Source organism: Pongo abelii, chromosome 1 (assembly GCF_028885655.2).
Source record: "Pongo abelii isolate AG06213 chromosome 1, NHGRI_mPonAbe1-v2.0_pri, whole genome shotgun sequence".
In the NCBI taxonomy this organism is placed as follows: domain Eukaryota; kingdom Metazoa; phylum Chordata; class Mammalia; order Primates; family Hominidae; genus Pongo; species Pongo abelii.
In genome coordinates, this window is record NC_071985.2 from 119,262,634 (window position 1) to 119,286,795 (window position 24,162).

At 36.0% G+C, this 24,162-nt stretch overlaps 2 protein-coding genes across 5 annotated transcripts in view; both read right to left on the bottom strand.

Annotated features, from left to right (window-relative positions):
• The window catches only part of MAGI3 (membrane associated guanylate kinase, WW and PDZ domain containing 3), a 286,949-nt gene that overhangs the window by 202,657 nt on the left and 60,130 nt on the right, over positions 1–24,162 (bottom strand). The gene's annotated exons all lie outside the window — the stretch shown is intronic.
• On the bottom strand, positions 10,764–22,493 carry LOC129059005 (heterogeneous nuclear ribonucleoprotein A3-like). The gene has a single exon (XM_054554063.2). It carries the CDS (start codon positions 21,972–21,974, stop codon positions 20,937–20,939), a length of 1,038 nt encoding a protein of 345 aa, XP_054410038.1. The 5' UTR covers positions 21,975–22,493; the 3' UTR covers positions 10,764–20,936.

Genomic DNA, 24,162 nt, shown 5'->3' on the forward strand with positions numbered 1-24,162 from the left:
ATCTACCATATTATACTTTTATCATTGTTTTTAGAGTGTACTCCTTCTCCTTGTAAAAAAAAATGGTAACTGTAAAACAGCCTCAAGCAGGTCTTCCTGTAGTCTTTTATGATGTAGGTGTTTACTGCTATGAACTTCCCTTTCAGAAAGGCTTCTGCTGTATCCCTTCAGTTTTGGTATGTTGTGTTTCCATTTTTCTTTACAATTTTTAAAAATTTTCATTTTGATTTCTCCATTGACCCACTGGTTGTTCAGGAGTATGTTGTTTAATTTCCACATATTTGTGAGTTTTTCAATTTTATTCCTGTTAGTGATTCTAGGTTCATACCATTGTGGCTGAAAATATTTGATATGATTTCAATCTTCTTGAATTTGTTAAAACTTGTTTTGTGCCCTAACACATGATCCATCCTGGAAAATGTTCCATGTGCTCATCAAAAGAATGTATTTTCTGCTGTCAGCTGGAATGTTCTTTATATATCTGGTAGGTCCATTTGGTCTGTAGTATTAGATCCTCATTTCAAACCATAAACAAAAACCAACTCAAATGGACTAAAGACGTAAATGTAAGACCTGTAAGATTACCAGAAGAAAACACAGGGAAAAGCTTTTTTACATTGGTCTGGGCAATGAGTTTTTTGGATATGATGCTCAAAGCACACACAACAAAAGCAAAAATGAAGAAATAGGTTTGCATCAAACTAAAAGGCTATATACTATGGATTATTATTTGGCTTTTAAAAAGAAGAAATTCCTGTCATTTGAAACAACATGAATGAACCCAGAGGGTATTATACTAAGTGAAATAAGCCTAGCATAGAAATACAAATACTCCATCTCACTTATATATGGAATATTTTCAAACTCAGAAGTAGAGAGTAGAATGGTGGTTGTAAGGGACCGAGTAAGATCAGGGGATGGGGAAATGGGGGGATGTTGTTTACAGGATTCTAAGTTTCAGTTATACAATGAATAAATTATAGAAATCTAATGGACAGCATGGTGACCATAGTTAATAATTCTGCATTGTAAACTTAAAATTTGCTAAGTGAGTAGATCTTAAATGTTCTAATTTTTTTTTTTAATATAGTTACCATGTGAGGTGATGGCCTCACTTGCAGATAGATGTGTCCATGTGATTAAGTTCTGGTCAATAGGTTATAGCATGAAGTGTTGTGTGTAACTATGAAGTCACATACTTTTTCTAAAGCTGCTTGCTTTCCACTTGTTTTTTTCCCCTTTTCCCACAAACTAGAATGCGAATGTGGTGGTGTTGGCAATTCAGACTCATCTCTGCAGACATGCAACACCTTAGGGAATGGTAGAACAAAAGAGAAGAAACAAAATAAGGTCCCTGGATGGCAGTGTGAAACAGAGCTGCCCAATATTCAGAACTGCCTGTCAGCTCAGACTGAGCAAGCAAGAGAGAAAAAAAAAGACTATTTTCTGCATGCAAAATGATAATGCCTACAAATAAATTCATTTTTCTACCTAGAATCCATCTCAATCTTTTGATGGCATATTTTTTAAGCTAAGTTTTCCTGAATACCCTTACAAATGTGTGTGAATTAGCAAAAGGTATGTCACTACTGAAAAGAATCATGTGAACAGAAAAAACAGATAAACAGCATATATGGGAAATTGTGGCAGCATGTTAAAAATGAAAAAGAATACATCTTTTCCTTTGAATCTGATACCCTCCTGTTTTATAACTATTCATTTGTAAAAGATTTATTCAGAATAATAGCATACTGGATTTACAACTGGATATGAAATAAAACTTTCTGTTGGAAATGTTAACAGAAAGCTGAAGGGAAATAAACTTATATTCTTGCCTTTTTGCTTCATCCCCAAAAGTAAAGTATTATAAATCTATTACCAAGCAGAAATCTCTCCTATTAATAATATAAGAGATAAGTTGATTCTTGGGACCACTATATAAATAACCATTTCATTTTCCCAAAAGTCAAATGATAATTTTTCACTCATACACTACCAGTGGCAACACTTTCTTTATACTTTTCCCAGAGCTGAAAAAAATATTACTGGAAGTATAAACATAAAAGCTGATGCTGAACAGAAAAAAAAAAAAGACTTTGTTTGCTGAACTTTAATAAATCTTAAAGCAATTAAAAGCAGATTGTAAGGCCTAAGTAAACTTTCTTCATTCCAGGAAAGCAAAAGAGGCATCAAAAAGTCCCCCAAGTCCAAAACTGCCCAGGATTCATTCATACACATCCTTTCACAATTTTGAAAGTGATAATTATGGATGACCAAAATTACATGACATTTCTTTAGCATACTGGTTAAAGGTACAAACTACAAAGCCAGACTGCCTGAATTCAAATTATTTCCATCACTTAATATTTCTGTGTCATTTTGTTACTTAATGTCCTTGTCTCTGTTTCCTGTAAATGAGGAATATTAATAGAATTTTGCTTACAGATGCTGTTATGAGAACTTAATTCTTCAATTATTAATAGAATTTGGCTCCAAACAAGCGCTATTACTCTTGTATTCCTAGATGTAGGTTTTTTCCTGTATGTGCAAGCATGTTTATGTATGTATCTATCATATATATGCTTCAATTCAAAGCCTCAATTCTTCAAAAGGCTTATGGTCACAATTTCTAGAGACTATGTCATTCATTCAACAACTATTAAGTATCTACTAAAGATACAGTAATAGTCAAGATTAAAATGAAAAGGGTCCTTCCCCACGAGGAGCTCACTGTCAGAATAGCACTTTCCTATAGAAATATGAGATCTACAAATGTGAGCCACATGTAGAATTTTAAATTTTCTAGTGGCTACATAAATGTAAAATAAAATAGGTGAAATTATTTTAATAATTTACTTAACCAAATATATTCATATTACATCATTGCAACGGGTAATCAATAATTAAAATTATTAATGACAAATTCATTCTTTTTTATATCTTTGAAATTCAGCATGTGTTTTACACTTACGGCATATCTCAATGCAGATGCTACCGGAAATACTCTGATCTACCCAATTCTTCCCTTCTTCACCTACTGGCACATGACAAAAGCGGTGAGCTGTCCTGTCCAATACAGTATCCACTCGTCATGTGTGGCTACTTACATTTAACTTATATTAAATAAAATTAAAACTTCAGTTCTTTGTGATCTAAGATAAGTTGTCATCTCTTTAAAATACCTTGTAATAAGATGTTTTGTGTAACCCTCATGGTGACCACAATGCAAAAAACCTGTAATAGATTCACCAAAAATAAAAAGCAATGAATTAAAACATACTACCAAAGAAAATAACCACAAAGGAAGACAGTAAAAAAGGAAGAGAGGAATTAAAAAACAAGCAACAAAATGGTAGTAGTAAGTCCCTACATATTAATAATAACACTGAATGTAAATGAACTCAATTCTCCAATTAAAAGGCAAAGACTGGCTGAACAGATAAAGAAACAAGATTCAACTTTATGCCGCCTATAAGAAACTTAGCACTTATAAAGAAACACAAAGACAGAAAGTGGAAGGGTAGAAAAGATATTTCATACAACTGGAAACCAAAATAGAACAAGAATAGCTATACTTATATCAGATACAATAAACTACAAATCAAAGACTATAAAAAGAGACAAGGTCACTATATAATGAGAAAGGTCATTTTAGCAACAGGATATAGCAATTATAAATATTTATATACAACAGTGGAGCTTGGAAGTATATATGCAAACATTAATAGATCTAGAGGGAAAGATGGACTGCAATACAATAATAGTAGGGAGCCAGGTGTGATGGCTCATGCCTGCAATCTCAACATGTTGGGAGGCCAGGACAGGAGGATTGCTTGAAGCCAGGAGTTCAAGACCAGCCTGGGCAACATAACAAGGCCCTGTCTCTACTTAAAAAATTTAAAAATTAGCCATATGTGGTGGCATGCACCTGTAATCCCAGCTACTTGGGAGGCTGAGGCAGGAGGATCACTCGAACCCAGGAGGTTGAAGCTGCAGAGAGCTATGACCATACCACTGTGCTCCAGCCTGAGTGACAGAGTGAAACACTGTCTCTAAAAAGAAAAAATAGTAGGGAACTTTAACACCCTACTCTCAAGTAATAGATCATTCAGAGAGAAAACCAACAAAGAAACATCAGTTAAACTACACACTAGGTCTAACTAACAGAACATTTCACCTAACAGAAGCAGAATACATTTTTCTCATCAGCACATGGAACATTCTCCAGAAGAGACCATATCTTAGTCCACAAAACAACTCTGAACAAATTTAGAAAAGTAGAAATCATATCAAGTATCTTTTCTGACCACAATGTAATAAAACTAAAAATCAATAACAAGAGGAACCTCAGAAACTGCACAAACACATGGAAATTAAACAATATGCTCTGGAATGACCAAAGGATCAATGAAGAAATTAAGAAGAAAAAATTTTAAAATTTCTTGAAATAAATAAAATGGAAATACAACATAACAAAATCTATAGGATACAACAAAAGCAGTATTAAGAGGGAAGTTTATAGCAATAAATGTCTATATGCAAAAAGTAGAAAGACTTCAAATAAACAACCTAATGATACATCTTAAGGGACTAGAAAAGCAAAAAGAAATCAAACCCAAAATTAGTATAAGGAAACAAATAATAACGATTAGAGCAGAAATAAATGAAATTGAAACTCAAAAAACAATACAGAAGATCAATGAAACAAAAAGTTAGTTTTGTAAAAGACAAACAAAATTGACAAATCTTTAACTAGACTAAAAAAAAAAGACCCAAATAAAATCAGAAATGAAAAGATGTAACAACTCAGACCACAGAAATAGAATCCTTAGAGACTATTACAAACAACTATATGCCAACAAATTGAAAAACCTACAAGAAATGAGTAAATTCTTGCACATATAAAACCTACCAATATTGACCCGTGAAGAAACAGAAAACCTCAACAAACCAATAACAAGTAACACAATTGAAGCTGTAATCAAAAGTCTCCCATCAAAGAAAAGTGTGGAACCTTATGGCTCTATTGATGATTCTACCAAACACTTAAGGACAAACAAATATCAATTCTACTCAAAAAATTGAAGCGGAGGGAATATATCCAAACTCCTTTTATGAGGCCAGCATTACCCAGATACCAAAAACAGATAAGGACACAACAAAAAAAGAAGACTACAGGCCAATATCACTGATGAACACAGATGCAAAAATCCTCAACAAAATACTAGCAAACCAAATTCACCAACACATTAAAAAGATCATTCACCATGATTAAGTGGGATTCATCCCAGGGATGCAAAGATGGTTCAATGTATGCAAATCAATAAATGTGATAATTAACAGAACCAACACAAAAACCCTATGATTATTTCAACAGATAAAATAAGCATTTGATAAAATTCAACATCCCTTTATGATAAAATCCTCATCACAAAGGGTATAAAAGGAACATACCTCAAAATAATAAAGGCCATATACGATAAACTCCCAGCTAACATTGCACTCAAAGGGGAAATATTGAAGATCTTTCCTCTAAGATCTGAAACAAGACAAGGATATCCATTTTCACCACTTTTATACCACTTAATCTTGGAAGTCCTGGCCAAAGCAATTAGGCAAGAGAAATAAAGGACATACATTCAAGTTGAAAAAGAAGTCAAATTAGTCTGGTTTGCAGACAACATGATCTTATACTCAGAAAAACCTAAAGATCCCACCAAAAAAACTATTAGAACAGATAAACAAATTCAGTAAAATTGCAAAATACAAACTCAACATACAAAAATCAGTAGCCTTTATACACACCAACAGCAAACAAAGTGAAAAAGAAATCAAGAAAGTAATCCCATCTACAATAGCTACAATGAATATAAAATCCTGGGAATCAACCAAAGAACTGAAAGATCTTTATGTTGAAAACTATGTAACACTGATGAAAGATACTGAAGAGGACGCCAAAAAAAATTGAAAGATATTCCATGTTTATTGATTAGAATAATTAATATTGTTACTATGTCCATACTACCCTAAGCAATCTATAGATTCAATGCAATTTCTAACAAAATACCTGTAACACTCTTCACAAAAATAGAAAAAAAAATCTTAACATTTATATGGAATCACAAAAGACCCCAAATAGCCAAAAGAATGCTGGGCAAAAAGAATGAAGCTGGAAGGGTCACACTACCTGACTTCAAACTTTACTACAAAGCTATAGTAACCAAATCAGCATGGTACTGGTATAAAAACAGACACATAGACCAATGGAACATAATAAAGAACACAGATATAAATCCATGCATTTACAGCCAACTCTTCTTCGACAAAGGTATCAAGAACATACAATGGGGAAAAGACAGTATTTTCAGTAGATGCTGCTGGGGAAACTGGATTAACTATATGCAGAAGAATGAAACTATATCACTCTCTCTCACCAAACACAAAAATCAAAGCAAAATGGATAAAATACTTAAATCTAAGACCTCAAACAACTGAAGAAAAACTACTAGAAGAAAACACTGGGGAGGTGCTCCAGGACACTGATCTCGGCCAAGATTTTCTGTGTAGGATGTCGAAAGCACAGACCACAAAGCAAAAATAGACAAATGGGATTATATCAAACTAAAAGCTCTGGACAGCAAAGCAAACAATCACAAAGCAAAGAGACAACCCACAGAATGAGAGAAAATCTTTGCAAATTATCCATATGACAAGGGATTAATAGTCAGAATATTTATGGAGTGCAAACAACACAACAGCAAAAAGCCAAAGAATCTGATTTAAAAATGGGCAAAAGATCTAAACAGACATTCCTGAAAATAAAACATACAAATGGCCAACAGGTAAGTGAGCAAATGCTCCTTGTTAGTAATCATCAGAAAAATGCAAATAAAAACCACAATGAGATACCATCTCACCCTAGTTAAAATGGTTTTTATCAAAAAGACAGGCAATAACGATGCTGGTGAGAATGGAAAGAAAGGGGAACCCTTATACATTGTTGGTAGGAAAGTAAATAAGTACAATCACTACAGAGAATAGTATGGAAGTTCCTGAAGAAATAAAAAATAGAACTACCATATGATCAAGTAATTCCACTACTGGGTATATATCCAAATGAAAGTAAACCAATATGTCAAAGATATATCTGCACTCTCATGTTTATTGCAGCACTATTTACAACTGCCAAGATATAAATCAACCTAAGTGCTCATTAACAGACGAATGGATAAAGAAAATGTAGTATGTATACACAATGGAATAATGTCCAGCTACAAAAAATAAGGAAATCCTGTCATTTGTAGCAATGTGGATGAAACTGGAGGTAATTATGTCAAGAAATAATCCAAGCAGTAAAAGACAAATCTTGCTTGTTCTCACTTACATGTGGAAGCCAAAAAAGTGGATCTCATAAGGATACAGTAGATTGGTGGTTAACAGAGGCCAGGAAGTATATGGGCAAGGAAGAGATGAAGAGGAGTTGATTAATAGGTACAAATATATGGTTTGATAGAAAAAATAAGACCTAGTCTTTGATAGATCAGTAGGGTGACTATAACTTAATCTATTGTACATTTTGAAATAGCTAGCATAATTTGAATGTTTACAGCATAAAGAAAAGACAAATATTTAAGGTAATGAATATCCCAAGAACACTGATTTGATCTCTGTAAGTTATAGGAATATATTTTCAAATGTACCCCCAAACTATGTACCTCTATTATACATCCATAAAAGAGAAAAGGAGAGAGAAGAATTGAACAGGGGATGTTCTGCTCTATTCTATACAGTATTAATGTGAGAGTATTAATGTGAAGCCTTAATATGTTAATTTAAGGTACCAATATCTCCCTGATTCACATCCCCAATTCCAGGTACTCTACCAATTCCTCTCAATCCTCTAAAGTGGGTTAAAAGAAACTCTCACCAACTACCATCTCTCCCCCGCCTTCACAGCAAAATCTATTGTAAAATTTGCCTCTATTGCTTATCTCTACTTCCTCATTTTAATCCATCACAAACAGGCTGTCAGCCTCATCACTTCAATGAAACAGCTCTCCTAAAGGTCATCAAAGATCCCTATTTTTAAAAAAGTCAATGATCAAACTTCTCTGACCTTACTTTTTTAAAAATTACTCTTATCTTTTGATCCAATTGACTTCTCCCCACTTAAAACACTATTCTCCAAGTGATATCACAGGTTTCTACCTCACTGGTTGCACCCTCTCAGTATCTTCCTACTAAATGAGATTTCTAAAATCTAGTGTGCCACAGGGCTCTATTCTTGGCCCTCTTCTCTTTTCAATTTATCCTCTCTTTCCTGGGTGATCTCATCTAGATCCAAAGCTTCAAATGGTTGATGACTCTCAGACTGAAACCTCTAGTCTAGACCTCTCTTCTGAGGTTTAGATTTCTGGAGACAACCACTACTCTACATCTCCACTGGGATATTTAATACACACTTCAAACTTATCCCTTGGTATTATCTGGGACCACTACACTGGAGATTTTTTTTTAAATTTGTTTCTGGGCAGTTCTATTTGTAAGGATTGATATTTCATGAATTTATTCTTTCTTAGAGGTATTCAAGAGCAAACAGAACTCTTACTTGTTTTTAAAACACACTCATTTTGTCTTGCAATTACCATATGGGTCCATTGGACTCTTTCATAAATCTAAGATATATTACGGGGCCTCAGTGATCTTATTTTTCCTATATCTTAAATCTTTTGGTAATCCATCATCCTGAAAATTATTTCATCATTATTTATCAGTTATTCCCAACTATATTTTTAACAATCTAAAATTGTAAGAATAATAGAATTGCCTAAAAGGATGCTGTACTACTATACCCTCCTTCAGTTTTCTTATTGCATTACTCAAAGTGTTGCCTCATCTTTTGTTTTTCACCTTTTATTTTAGGTTTGGGGGCACAAGTGAAGGTTTGTTACATACGTAAATATGTGTCAAGGGGGTCTGCTGTACATATTATCTCATCACCCATGTATTGAGCCCAGTTCCCAATAGTTATATTTTCTGCTCCTCTTGCTCCTTTCACCCTCCCCGTCAAGTAGCCCCCAGTGTCTGTTGTTTTCTTCTTTCTGTTTGTAAGTTCTTATCATTTAGCTCCCACTTGTAAGTGTGAACATGCAGTATTTGGTTTTCTGTTCCTGCATTAGTTTGTTAAGGATAATAGCCTCCAGCTCCATCCATGTTCTCACAAAAGACATGATTTCGTTCTTTTATGGCTGCATAGTATTCCATGGTATTTATGTGCCACATTTTCTTTATCCAATCTGTCACTGAGGGCATTTAGGTTGATTCCACGTCTTTGCTATTGTGAATAGTGCTGCAATAAACATTTGCATGGATGTGTCTTTACGGTAGAATGATTTATATTGGTCTGGGTATATACTCAGTAATGGGATTGCTGGGTCAAATGGTAGTTCTGCTTTTAGGTCTCTGAGGAATCATCATACAGCTTTCCACAATGATTGAACGAATTTACACTCCCACCAACAGTGTATAAGTGTTTCCTTTTCTCTGCAATCTCACCAGCATGTTATTTTTTGACTAATGATAACCATTCTGACTGGTATGAGATGGTATCTCACTGTGATTTTAATTTGCATTTCTCTAATGATCAGTGATATTACGATTTTTTTCATATGCTTGTTGGCCTCATGTATGTCTTCTTTTGGGAAGTGTCTGTTCATGTCCTTTGCCCACTTTTTAAATGGGGTTGTTTTTCTCCCCTAAATTTACTTAAGTTCTTTATAGATGCTGGATATTAGACCTTTGTCAGATGCATAGTTTGTAAATATTTTCTCCCATTCTGTAGATTGGCTGTTTATTCTGTTGATAGTTTCTTTTGCTATGCAGAAGCTCTTAAGTTTAATTAGATCTCACTTGTCAATTTTTGCTTTTGTTGTGATTGCTTTTGGTGTCTTTGTCATAAAATCTTTGCCGGTTCTATGTCCAGGATGGTATTGCCTTGGTTGTCTTTCAGGGTTTTTATAGTTTTGAGTTTTACATCTAAGCCTTTGATCCATCTTGAGTTGATTTTTATATATGGTGTAAGGAAGGGATCCAGCTTCAATCTTCTGCATATGGCTAGCCAGTTATCCCAGCACCATTTATTTTCCCCATTGCTTGTTTTGTCAGCATTGTTGATGATCAGATGTGTGGCCTGATTTCTAGGCTCTCTCTTCTGTTCCATTGGTCTATGTGCCTGTTTTTGTACTTGTACCATGCTGTTTTGGTGACTGTAACCTCGTAGTATAATTGGAAGTTGGGTAACATGATGCCTCCAGCACTTGTTCTTTTTGCTTAGGATTCCCTTGGCTATTCAGGCTCTTTTTTGGTTCCGTAAGGGTTTTAAACTAGTTTTTTCTAGTTCTGTGAATAATGTTGTTGGTAGTTTGATAGAAATAGCATTGTATCTGTACATTGCTTTGGGCAGTATAGCCATTTTAATGATATGGATTCTTCCTATCCATCAGCATGGAATGCTTTTCCATTTGTTTATGTCTTCTCTGATTTATTTGAGGAGTGTTTTGTAATTCTCATTGTAGAGATCTTTCACCTCCCTGGCTAGCTGTATTCCCAGGTATTTTATTCTTTTTGTGGCAACTGTGAATGCGATTGCCTTTCTGATTTGAATCTCAGTTTGGCTGTTGTTGGTGTATAGGAATGCTAGTGATTTTTGTACATCGATTTTGTATCCTGCAACTTTGCTGAAGCTGTGTATCAGCTGGAGGAGCTTTCAAGCTGAGACTATGGGGTTTTCTTTTTTTTTTTTTTTCTTTGAGATGGAGTCTCACTCTGTCGCCCAGCCTGGAGTGCAGTGGCGCAATCTCGGTTCGCTGCAAGCTCCGCCTCCTGGATTCATGCCATTCTCCTGCCTCAGCCTCCCAAGTAGCTGGGACTATAGATGCCCGCCACCACGTCTGGCTAATTTTTTGTATTTTTAGTAGAGATGAGGTTTCACCGTGTTAGCCAGGATGGTCTCGATCTCCTGACTTCATGATCCGCCCACCTCGGCCTCCCAAAGGGCTGGGATTACAGGAATAAGCCACCGTGCCTGGTCGAGACTATGGGGTTTTCTAGATATACAATCATGTCATCTGCAAACAGAGAAGACTTCCTCTCTTCCTGTCTGGGTGCCCTTTATTTCTTTCTCTTGCATGACTGCTCTGGTAAGGACTTCCAGTACCATGTTGAATTGAAGTGGTAAGACAGGACATCCTTGTCTCATGCCAGTTTTCAAGGGGAATGTTTCCAGCTTTTGCCCATTCAGTTCAATGTTGGCTGTGGGTTTGTCATAGATAGCTCTTATTATTTTGAGGTATGTTCCTTTAATACCTAGTTTATTGAGTTTTTTACATTAAGGGATGTTGAATTTTATTAAAAGCCTTTTCTGCATCTATTGAGATAATCATGTAGTTTTTGGTCTTTAGTTCTGTTTATGTGATGAATCACAATTATTGATTTGTGTATGTTGAACCAATCTTGCATCCCAGGGATGAAGCCTACTTGATCATGGTGGATTATCTTTTTCATGTGCTGTTGGATTCAGTTTGCAAGTATTCTGTTGAGGATTTGTACATCAATGTTCATCAAGGATACTGGCCTGAAGTTTTCTTTCTCTGTTGTGTCTCTACCAGGTTTTGGTATCAAGATGATGCTGGCCTCACAGAATAAGTTGTGGAGGAGTCCTTTCTCTTCAGTTTTTTGGAATAGTTTCTGTAGGAATGGTGCCAGCTCTTGTTTGTACATCTGGTAGAATCTGTCTGTGAATCCATCAGGTCCCAGGCTTTTTTTGGTTGGTGGTATTGTCTCATCTTTTGAAAAGAAGGCTGGAAATCCCATCTTTGTATTTTTGAGGGTTTCAGTAAACACGGTTGAAAATTCAGAATATTTCATTTTCTACCCATAATGGCAAAGAGAAGAAAACTGACAAAGAAAGATATTTCACAGTTATTAGATGGTGAATGTAAAGAGGCAGGAAGTAGTGAAATCTCAGGTTATGAATCTTCAGATGATGATATCCTAGATAAATTTTCTGAAACTTAAGAAGGAATGAATATACAATATGATTTTTAAGGACAAGAAGGAACTATGGTACTTTTAGCCAGACAGTCATTCAACAGGAAACTTCATTGTGCAATATGTTACAAGATCCTAGACCATCCCATTTAGTTAAAAGAATATGTGGTAGCATTCATTGATCTTTTTATGATGTTTATGAAGCTAAATTTACTTGATGAAGTTCATAGGTAGACAAATGCTGATGATAAGTATCTATATAAAAAGTGTGGAGAAAAAATAACTGATGTAGAAATAACAAATTTCATTAAATCGACCATTCTCATTAGTTGATAAATCTAAAAAACAAAAATACTTTTCAATTGAAAGTGTTTATCCTTTCTTCAACAAAATCTCAGCCATCAAAGTTTTCAAAAATACTGCCTTTTGACAATAAAATGCAAAACCCAGAAGTAATGATAAACCCAGAACACATTAAGAGATTCATTTTAAATCTGGAAATCAGTATTTATATAATGTATATGTTACAGGTTTGTATATCGCAATTGATGACTATATTCAAAGGACTTTTTCTCATTTTGAATATGTATGTGCCTTCAAAACCAGGAACTTACAGGATAAAAAAAATTCGGTTTGCTATGGTTAAAGTCTTATTAAAGTTTCTAATAAGGTTGTTTTTCATTATTCCTGTATGTTTACTTATGTTAATTATTTATAAAATAACTTAGAAAATGAACAGGCACAGTGGCTCACACCTGTAATACCAGCACTTTGGGAGGCCAAGGCAGGAAGTTCACTTGAGCCCAGGAGTTCAAGGCTGCAGTGAGCTATAATTGTGCCACTGCATTCCAGCCTAGGCAACATAGTAAGACCTCGTATCTACAAAACAATAAAAAAATTTAAAACTAGCTGGGTGCATTGGCACACTCCTGTAGTCCTAGCTGCTACCTGGGAGCCTGGGGTGGAAGGATTATTTGAGCCCAAGAGTTCAAGGCTGCAGTGAGCTATGATCATGCCACTGCATTCCAGTCTGGACAACACAGTGAGACACTGTCTCTAAAAAAATATAAAAGTAAAAAACATAAAAATTGAAAGTAAACAGGGTATAATGGATTCAGATGGCAAATGATAATAATGACTTCCTTGGGATACTGAGAGTTAATACAGCCAAAACAGAGAGAATGCTCTCAACTCATAGCTTCACTTCCAATCTCAAGAGTTGCCCATTTCAGCAAACAGCATTCATTATACACTTTATTATTCAGATCAAAAAATTAGGGTCATCCTTGACTCTTTCTTTCATACCACTCCAATCCATCAGTCAAATTCTACTTGCTGCCCTGAATCTCCACTGCACCCACCTGGACCCAAGCCACCAGCACAAGCAACAATGTCCTACCTGGTCTTTCTACTTCCACTTTTGTTTTCTTCTTGTCTGTCTTCCACACAGATCATAAAAATCTCACTTTGAAAAACAAACAAACAAAGAATCTAAAGGCATTCCATCACATTTCCAAAAATCCAAACTCCTTCTTATGGCCCACAAGTTCCTAAGTGACCTGGTTTTTGGCTACTTCTCCAGCATTACCTCTTCTTACTCTCCCACTTAGTTCACTGTTCTTCAGCCACATTGGCCTCCTTTCTGTCCCTGAATTTATTGTCACCACATAGTTCTTTATGCTGGGAAATGCTCTGAGAACAGGTGCCCTTATGGCTTCCTCTTCCTCATCCTTCATGACTCAATTCAAATGTCCCCTTTTCAGCAAAGACTCCTTTGACTCCATCTAAAAAGCTCTTGCCATACAGTATGCCATTCATAATTGGTCAATACCTATTTTATCTTCTCTATATTTATCAGTATTATCTTATTTATAATTAAATTTATCTTATTTATACACAGCTTATTATCTATCTATCCCCTCTGCAATGTAATCCTCTTAAGAACAGAAAATATCTTCTTCACCACTGCAATCCTACCACCAAGAACAGGAACTAGCACTTAAAAGGTACTCAAATATCGGTCATTTAATTGACAAAAGAAAATCTATGAAAATTACCATGTAGTCCTTGTTGAGGACAAGATGAGAAGTGTACGGGGCAGCACATGACCTCCATTCTCAAACTTAATTCAGTATTTCTTACCGAATAAGACATAGAAATGTCTGCTTATCAACCTGTTACTGTCGTATAATCTCAAACGCAAATTGACTTTCAGATTAATTGTAAGGGTCAAATGGGAAATTGTAGATTTGTAAAAAAGACATAATGATGTCTCTGCCCTCCTCCAAATTCCTTTCCTGAAAGAAAAATCTGTTTACAAACATCAAGCAAATGAAAACCTGCCAAATTTTGATCTCTTTCAACAATCATGCTGGTTTAATTCCATTGAAAAAAAGAAATATGACTCAGAACAATATAGGAGCCAGTCAGGCTCCTTCTCTTCCCCTGACTCATGACTGCACACTAGCTAGCCAACTTTAACCAAACACAACCTAGTAAAACACAAGGGAGCTTGGAAAGCCTTTGCATGAATCAGCTCAAAAACATGTGTATCCAACCTCAACTCTCATATTAATTCATACCTATTCTTACTAATTCCAATAGTTTTTCATTTTCTCTTTGGTTTCTAGGTATAACCAATCTGCCTGCAAATAAATGGGAACCGTATCTCCTTTTTTCCAAAAGCCCTGCTTCTAATTTCTGTTATGTTTTATTGCATTGTCTAGAACTTGGCAAAAAAAAAAGGGGGGGGGGGAGGAACTAATGGTGCTGTATCCGCAAGCCTCTTTATTGTATCTTATTTTCACAGAAATGATTCTACCATTTCATTATATAGCAAGATACTGGGATATTGGTTTGGATAGAAATTCTTCTTTTTCTTTAACTGAAGAAGTCTTCATCCAAACCATTAAATACTTCATAAAGAATGAATATTGAGTTTTATCAAACTCTTTTGTGGCATTAAGATCACCATGTGGTTTTTCATTTTTAACCTAATATTCACCCACTTTTTAAATTCAATGTATAACTTATGTTATGAAATGTTCTTTTAATATCCTGCCAAATCTGATTTGCTAGAATTTTATATTGACTTTTCCCATCCATATTCATGACTGAACTAGGTCTGTATTACTACTTTTTGGTACTTTATCAAATTTGAGATTGAAATAAAATCAACTGGATAGCTTTCTATATGTATATGGGTATGTTACAAAACAGTTTGATATAGAAAATTATTTCCTAGAAAGCTTACAAGAATGTGTCCATGAAACCACTTAGGTTGTTCTTTGTGTTTGAGAGGGAGAGAGAGAGAGGATGGGTTTCTAAATCTCACTATTAAAGAAAAATGGGGCCGGGCGTGATGGCTCACACCTGTAATCCCAGCACTTTGGGAGGCTGAGGCGGGCAGATCACGAGGTCAGGAGATCAAGAACATCCTGGTTAACACGGTGAAATCCCGTGTCTACTAAAAATACAAAAAAAACAAAAAATTAGCCGGGCGTGCTGGCGGGCGCCTGTAGTCCCAGCTACACAGGAGGCTGAGGCAGGAGAATGGCGTGAACTCGGAAGGCAGAGCTTGCAATGAGCCAAGATCACGCCACTGCACTCCAGCCTGGGTGACAGAGCAAGACTCCGTCTCCAAAAAAAAAAAAGAGAGAGAAAAGAAAAAACAGAAAAGGTTATTTGACTATGCAAGTCCTTATTTAATCAGAAAATACTGAGTACCTCTCTCTGTGCTAGGCAAGAATGAGCAAAACAGCCATCAATTCTACCATCAAAGAAATTATGATATACTTGGGGAGAAAGAGACATAAATACCCAGAAATAATTGTTAACAGTGTTAAGTATGAAAACAAAGTATAAGGAGCTATGAGAGCAGATGGCACAGGGACCCAAACCTGTGAAGAGTAAGGTTCAGTTTCCCCATGACATGAGACTTGAGTAGAAATCTAAGGATTAATAGAAATTAAGTGTTCAAAACATGCAAAACAAACAGGACGTGCAAAGGTCCTGGTGCAAAAGAGAACAGTATTAGATGAACAGAAAGAAGATCAATATGGCCAGAGTGCAGGAGCCCAAGGGAAAAGAACGCAAGGCCTGGATGGCAAGAAACAGGTCAGATCAGGGAGGACTGGAAGACAAGTTGAAAGTATCTATCTTTATCTTGAGAACAATGGGAAGCTATTTAGGGGAATTTCAAGCAGAAGAATGACATAATCACAGTCTTCTATTACTGTAGTTGATTTTTATATCTGCTAGGAAATTTTAGATTTCATCAAGATTTCCAAATATATTACCGCAAAACTCTGCATAGCAGTCTCTCACACTATTTAGGATCTCTTCCTGATCCTCTTTTTAACTTTTTAAACGATTTCTCCCGTTCTTTTTTTTTTCCAATTAGATTTGCTGTAGGTTCTCATATATTATTGGGATTTTTCAGAAAGTCCACTCTCAAATTTATCCTACTGTATTTCTATGTCATTTTTATTATTTCCTTCCTCCAGCTTATTTTTTTTTATTTCCACCCTGACCCACTATTTATCTTTTAATGAACAAGAGGTAACACCCAGAACTATGACATCTATTCTGGACCACACATTAATTTTTCATGTATGCCTTCTCTGGTTCTCCTACTTCTTGTTTATTCTGTACCTAATCTCCAATACTACACACTTCAGATTCATGTTTCTGGCTATATTTTCAACAATAATATCACTATTTCCCTTTTTCAAGGTTGATAAGGATGATGACGACTATCATTTACTGAGCATTTACTATACACCAGGCACTGTTTTAAGAACTTCACATGAATCCATTTAATCCTCATTGAAATTCTGTATAAAACAAGAACAGAAAACCAAATACCGCATGTTCTCACTCATAAGTGGGAGTTGAACAAAGAGAACACATAGACACAGAGAGGGGAACATCACACACTGGGGCCTGTCGGAGGATGAGGGCTAGGGGAGGGATAGCATTAGGAGAAATACCTAATGTAGAGATGAGTTGATGGGTGCAGCAAACCACCATGACACGTGTATACCTATGTAACAAACCTACACATTCTGCACATGTATCCCAGAACTTAAAGTATAATAAAATAAATAAATAAATAAAAGAAATTCTGTGTAATAGATACCAATCCCTATTTTATAATGAGGTAACTGAGACAAGAAAGGTTAGGTAACTTGCCCGAGGTCACACAGCTACTAAGTGAAATTAAAATGTACGGACTGTTCATACTTGTTAGCTTGACTCCAGAGAGTAAGCTGCACTGCCTTTTATGGGTAAAAAGTAGTTACCCTTTCTTCTCTTGAACTGAATCAGGCTAAAGACTGAGCTAAGCTACCCCTAAAGGAAGAAGACCCTGAAAACTAATTTAAAACAAGCAAAACATGCATCCCAAATAATAATTATCAACCAAATGGCTTTTTCAGTTTTGTTATTTATAATTCTATTTGAATTTAATCTACATAAATGGCTTGCATAATTCCTGTTCTTACTCATTTAGTGGCATACTGTTATCCTAACAGAAGATCAGTTTTGGTAACTCTTCTAGAGATATCTGAGGTATATGCTCTGTTTTTTTGAGAATAATGTTTAATATAGAAAAGGGTCGGCACAATTATATTATTTCCTATGCACCATTTCTTATCTACTTCCTATATTATGGACATAGAGTGGCGTGCTAATACTTCCCACAAGGGGAAGCAGTAGACAGCATGATGGTTAAGTGCACCAGCTCTGAAATCAGATTGCGTGTTGCTCTCTTCTCATACTAATGTGTATATTTAGCTCCTTAACAACTCACTTCACCAAGTATTATTGTTAAAAGTCCTAGCCATAAAGGCCTATCATAGCTAATTATCCCTAAAGAAGAATACAGGCATCAGCCAAATCAAACAGAGCAGAAACTCCCCAAACGGGCTATCTCCACTATGTAAGGGCTAGCTCTACATTTCCTGTTTAAAACATGCAGCTGCCCACAGGCAAGCTAACTCAAACAGACTACTCCAATAGCAGTATGCCTTCACATTCTGTTTTACCAAGTTATGTTCATTCTTACTGCTTTTATGCCAATTTGTGATTATGCAATTTAATATTTAATTAAATATTATGAAATATGAGTACAAAAAGGGTGTTTCTAGAAAACAGATAAATGTTTTGGAAAAACACTGAAAGCTTTGGAAAGGTAAATCTCAAAATGTTAGAAAAGAAAAATTGTTATAAAAAATGTAAAAATCAAGTAGGATTCCATACTCAGTTTGCTAAGCTCTTGTTCTACTTTATGGAAATTTGAATTGGAAACAGGAAACAAGCATTATAGGTTGTTTATGCAAGAAAGATGATAGCAGTCTCCAGTCAGTATATGCTTTAAGTTAAAAATCAAATGCTCATGAAAATTTGTATCAATTTATGTAATTCCCTGCCTTAATTATCATTTTCAATTAACCAACCATTGGCTCCACTTGTATCCTATACATACGAGAGAACACTAGGTGGCATTCAGGCTAGGCTGAGCTGGTCTGCTTTCCCATGATGAACCTATAACATATATGACTACATACTTATAAAGTATATCATACAACTGCTTACTTATAAGGGTCTGACTTTCGCGTGCACAGTGGAATGTATCAATTTGCTGGTCAACTTATTAATTCCACTCTTGCTTGTTGATGGATAATCAAAGTAAGATTTCCTGCTATATTGCTTTGGGGATGGTGAAGGAAGAAAAAACCTCTTTATTTCTTTGAGTAAAATTTCTTCACTGAGTCTTTCTAATCTTGGGTTTTCCTTTGTCATGTTTTCCTTGTTTCTCCCTCATCCTACTTTAATCTCCTTACTTTTTGGCCTGTGCCACTTCGCTGAATGGGCAAATCACCCTAGAGGTTATTTAATCCTATTCAGGTCAACAAAGAAAAAAGTATACAAAACAACAACTGCATTTGTGGGTTTTTTTCCCACTATAAGATATTTTAAAGTAGTTGCTTCTAAGAGGCTGTCATAGATCAAACTTTATTGTCAGTGCAAACTCACAGTACTGCATTCCCATCGTAATTTTCCTCAATAGATTATGAAAAGATATCAAATAAAAATTAAAATTTAAAGGAACAATGAGGCTTCAGTGTGTGTGTGTGTGTGTGTGTGTGTGTGTGTGTATGTCTATGCACATAAGTTAATCCAACAAAATTAACATATAAATACTTAGCTAAATCTGATGTCCTAATGGAACAGTTACAGTGAAGTCCCATAGAGAGGTCATCAATCTTTAGAACATAATTCAGACTAAAATTCTGCAATGAAGCAGCTTTCGGATCAAAACTACAAAAATAAATGAATGCCAAATGACTTCACTGAACCTTAATCCTAAACAGAAGACCTTATGGCTACTACATACCTTGACTTACTAAAAATTACTTCCCCTTCCTGAAAGGGGAAATTGGGTGACATAAGCAAGGTCCTTTCTTTGCAGGAAAAAAACAAAAAGGAATCAACAGTTTACCCTGCTTCTGCTCAGGAAAGAAAGATATTGTGATCTCTTGTTCTTTATTAAGCAAAGAATTTCCCTCCAGAGCAAAAAGTGGTCATTTCAGCATGTCTGTGACCAGCACTTATAATGGAATGCTTCAGAATCCCTTTTGAGAGCTAATGAAGTAATTGTGAAGAAACATTTATTATCCATCCACCCTCATTTACTTAACCAGTTGGGTGATTGCCAATGGAAGGTGGGGAGACAGGAGAAAAAAAAGTAATGTGTACAGCCACACTGCCATAGCAATTAACATCACATTTATTTCTACTACATGTTTACCTTTTCTAGAAAACATGTAAAAAAATAGAAAAGACAATGTTGCAGAATAAAAACCACTGCACAGATGAAATTGTTAATAGTTGGGATTATTTTCTCTTCTTAATGCCGTGTTCCCCAGGGAAATATACATGCAGTTGCTTGACCATACTACCCATTTCCACCTCCAAAAAAAAAAAAAAAATCCCTCCTTAATTGATGTCTATTTCCTTACAAGGAACAAAAATCTCAAAAATAACATTGTTCTAGCAATGATCTTCCTTAGGACATTTTCAAGAACACTTGGCATCAAAAAGTGAGTCTTACGGTGTACCATTAATGAGAAGGGTGATAAAACTGCATATGTAGGGAGTTTTAAAATATCTAATATTGTGTACAATTTTAAAGATTTATAAATCTGCACAGTTTTGATTATTTTCTTTAACATATATAAATTATTAAAACAAATCCAAGATGATGAAGAGTATCTGAAGAAACCAGAGAAGAAAAATAGTCAACTATCTATATACTCTCAAAGCTGTTAACAATGAGATCAATTTTACAGGTTAAAGCCTGTAATAAGCCTTATAGAAAGTTTATCAGTCCATTCTTCAGGCTAACATAATCCTGATAACAAATGGAGTGAGGATAGCTTCCTCTAATACACATGATGGACCAATTTCATTTATGCAGATATACTGAAAATTTTTTTTTTGAAAAGTTAAAAATTCCTTAATTTTTTATTCCTGGTACCACTACCACAATTTACATGGCAATATACCCGATGTAATGAAAAGAAAAAGAAAAAGACAAAGCTACAACAGATAAAAGACCTCAGGAATGTACATCTAATTGACACTACATTGCATTAATCAATAGCTGCACTTTTTGCAAACTGTGGCTATGACAGTACTGAACGAGAAGGGTTTCCTGTTTAAGCTGCAGTAACTTTTCTGACTATGGATCATCGTTCCTTCTGTGGCAGATTTTTATAGTTCCTCTAATGCATTTGGGATGACTGTCTCAAAGTAATCTGCAGCTTTCCTGACAACTCCTCGCTCTTGCTCCTGCTAAGAACTGTAGCCCTTTTCTGCTGTTTTTAGAACCTTCTGCTACCATATCCACCACTTGCACCACCAGATCCATAACCACCACCATAGGGACTGCCTGAGCTTCTTCCACCAGAACTGCCTCCTTTCATGGGTCCATAATTTGATTGCTGTTGTCCACTATAATTTTCAAAATCATTATAGTTCCCACCACCACCACAGTTACCACCGCCAAAATTTCCTCCTTCATTGTAACCATCATATCCTCCACCACCTCCACCATATCCACCACCTTGGTTTCCATATCCTGGTCCACCACCACCATAGCCCCCTCTACTACTATAACCAGGACCACTGCCATAGTTGCCACCATCACCTCCAAATCCATTATACCCACCATCACCTCCTCCATAACTACCTCTGCTGCCACCACCTCCACCACCATAGCCTCCTCCACCACCTCCAAAGTTTCCTCCGCGACCCATAAAATTGCCAGATCCACCTCCATGACCTCTCTGTGATCCAGCAGACTGCATCTCTTGTTTAGAAAGGGCCTTTTTCACTTCACAATTATGCCCATTAATAGTGTGGTATTTCTGAACAACAATTTTATCAACTGTATCATGATCATCAAAAGTTACAAAAGCAAATCCTCTCTTTTTCCCACTCTGCCTGTCTTCCATAACTTCTATGGTTTCAATCTTGCCATACTTTTCAAAGAAGTCTGTCAAATTATATTCTTCTGTATCTTCTTTAATACCACCAACAAAAATTTTCTTCACTGTTAGATGGGCACCAGGCTTTACAGAATCCTCTCTAGAAACAGCTCTCTTTGGTTCCACTACACGCCCATCAACCTTGTGTGGTCGAGCACACATTGCTGCATCCACCTCTTCAACACAAGAATAAGTCACAAAACCAAAGCCCCTGGAACATTTTGTTTGGGGGTCTCTCATTACCACACAATCTGTGAGTGTGCCCCATTTCTCAAAATGTTCTCTTAAACTGTCATCTGTAGTTTCAAAGCTCAGACCACCAATAAACAGTTTTCTCAACTGCTCTGGTTCCTTTGGATCATGGCCCTCCATTTTGAGACTGGACTCACCTCTTCCAACTCGAGTTCAATATCGATATACCGAAAAATTTTTTAATCAGCAAACTGAATGTTGATAATAAACTCAATCTATTGGAAAAAAATGCATTTGCAGATAATTTATCCAGAATCTCCAGGATCTACTCTGTTCTGGATGGATGTCGTCTCCAACGGTCTGGAAATTTTAACCCCCAAATGTTAAAATGATGAAAAAATATAGATCCAGCCCCAAATCTTCTAAGTGAATTAATTTGTTTTTTCTTAATATTACATGATTTAAGGATTGAAGCCTCTCTCTCTCTATCTCACACACACACACACACACACACACACACACCACAAAAGTAATGCAACACTTATAAAGGATTTACTTGCTGCCTCAAAGTAAGACTAAATGAGGAAATTCACCACTCATGCATTATCTGCTATTCCACTGTGATGTTATTCTCATCGTCAATTACGATCAGCAACTTCTTATCTATTTTGCTTAGACCAGGCATCTATGTCCTCATTAACCTTTTACTATCCAGTATATCACATTATTGCCCCCTGATATTGCAAAATATTCTTTTTTTTTTTTTTTTTTTGAAATGAAGTTTTGCTCTTATTGCCCAGGCTGGAGTGCAATAGCGTGATCTCGGCTCACCGCAACCTCTGCCTCCCAGGTTCAAGCAATTTCCCTGCCTCAACCTCTCAGGTAGCTGGGATTACAGGCATGCGCCACCACGCCTGGCTAATTTTGTATTTTTAGTAGAGACAGGGTTTCTCCATGTTGGTCAGGCTGCTCTTGAACTCCCGACCTCAGGTGATCTGCCCACCTCACCTCTCAAAGTGCTGGAATTACAGGCGTGATCCACTGTGCCTGGCCTCTTTTTTATTTTTTAGCAACTAATGTAACATTAAAAATGCATCGAGGGCCGGGTATGGTGGCTCATGCCTGTAATCCCAGCACTTTGGGAAGCCAAGGTGAGGCAGGAGGATAGCTTGAGCTCAGCCTGGGCAGCATGGTGAGATCCCATCTCTTAAAAAAAAAAAAAGGCATTTAGATCATAATACCATAAATCATTGCTTTAAAAGAAATTAGGGTTACCTACAGGAAGAAATCTCACTATTAATCTGAGGAGGCATGTCACAGCAACCAAAGAACTCTGATATTAGTTTATAGGACAAGAATGTAGAAATACTGCCACACACAAATTATTTATCAATTAAAAAACATTTCGTATCCAATATTCAAGGGAATATCTGACAATTCTGCTCTTATACTGGTGATATAGTGTGAAAGGAGAAGGGTAGGTTCAAATTCCCCAGTTACTTCAACTCCCAAACAGTAGCCTCAGTGAAGAAAGGATCTTTATTAGAATAATCATATTACTCCACTCAAAAGAGAAGGTCTATTCTAATATTATAACCTAAGTCTTGTTGTAACATACATCTTCAAGAAATATTTGAAGAGAATCAGTCAAATTAGCTGTACGTGCTCACATAGAAAGATCACCAAAAAGCCCAGATATGACTTTCAGCCTAGATAATTATTTTAGAAACTCTGATAGCCTCCACCATGTACTACTGCCTTGAAAGAAGCTTCTTGGCTCTGAGACAGGTTAAAGAAAATAATTAAAAGCATTATTTGCTCATTATTTACATCTGTCTACTTAAAATACAATGAATATTACCAAAATTAGAATAAGACATTCCTATCATAGCTTCAGCTTTTATTTTTAGTCATTTAGTGGTTGCTGGGGCTAAGCAGAAAAGTAACTGCTAATGAATATGGGTTTCCTTTGGGGTGATAAAAATGTTCCGGAATTATATATTGATGATAGTTGCACAATTTTTTTTTCTTTTGAGACACAGTCTCGTTCTGTCGCCCAGGCTGGAGTGCAGTAGTGTGATCTCGGCTCTATTGCAACGTCCGCCTCCCAGATTCAAGCAATTTTCCTGTCTCTGCCTCCCAAGTAGCTGGAATTACAGGCACATGCCACCATGCACGACTAATTTCTGTATTTTTAGTAGAGACAGGATTTCACAATTTTGGCCAGGTTGGTCTCCAACTCCTGACCTCAGGTTATCCACCCGCCTCAGCCTCCCAAAGTGCTGGGATTACAGGCAAGAGCCACCACTCCCAGCCGCACAATTTTTTTTAATTTCCCAGTTTTATTGTGATTGCTATGTTTTTAATA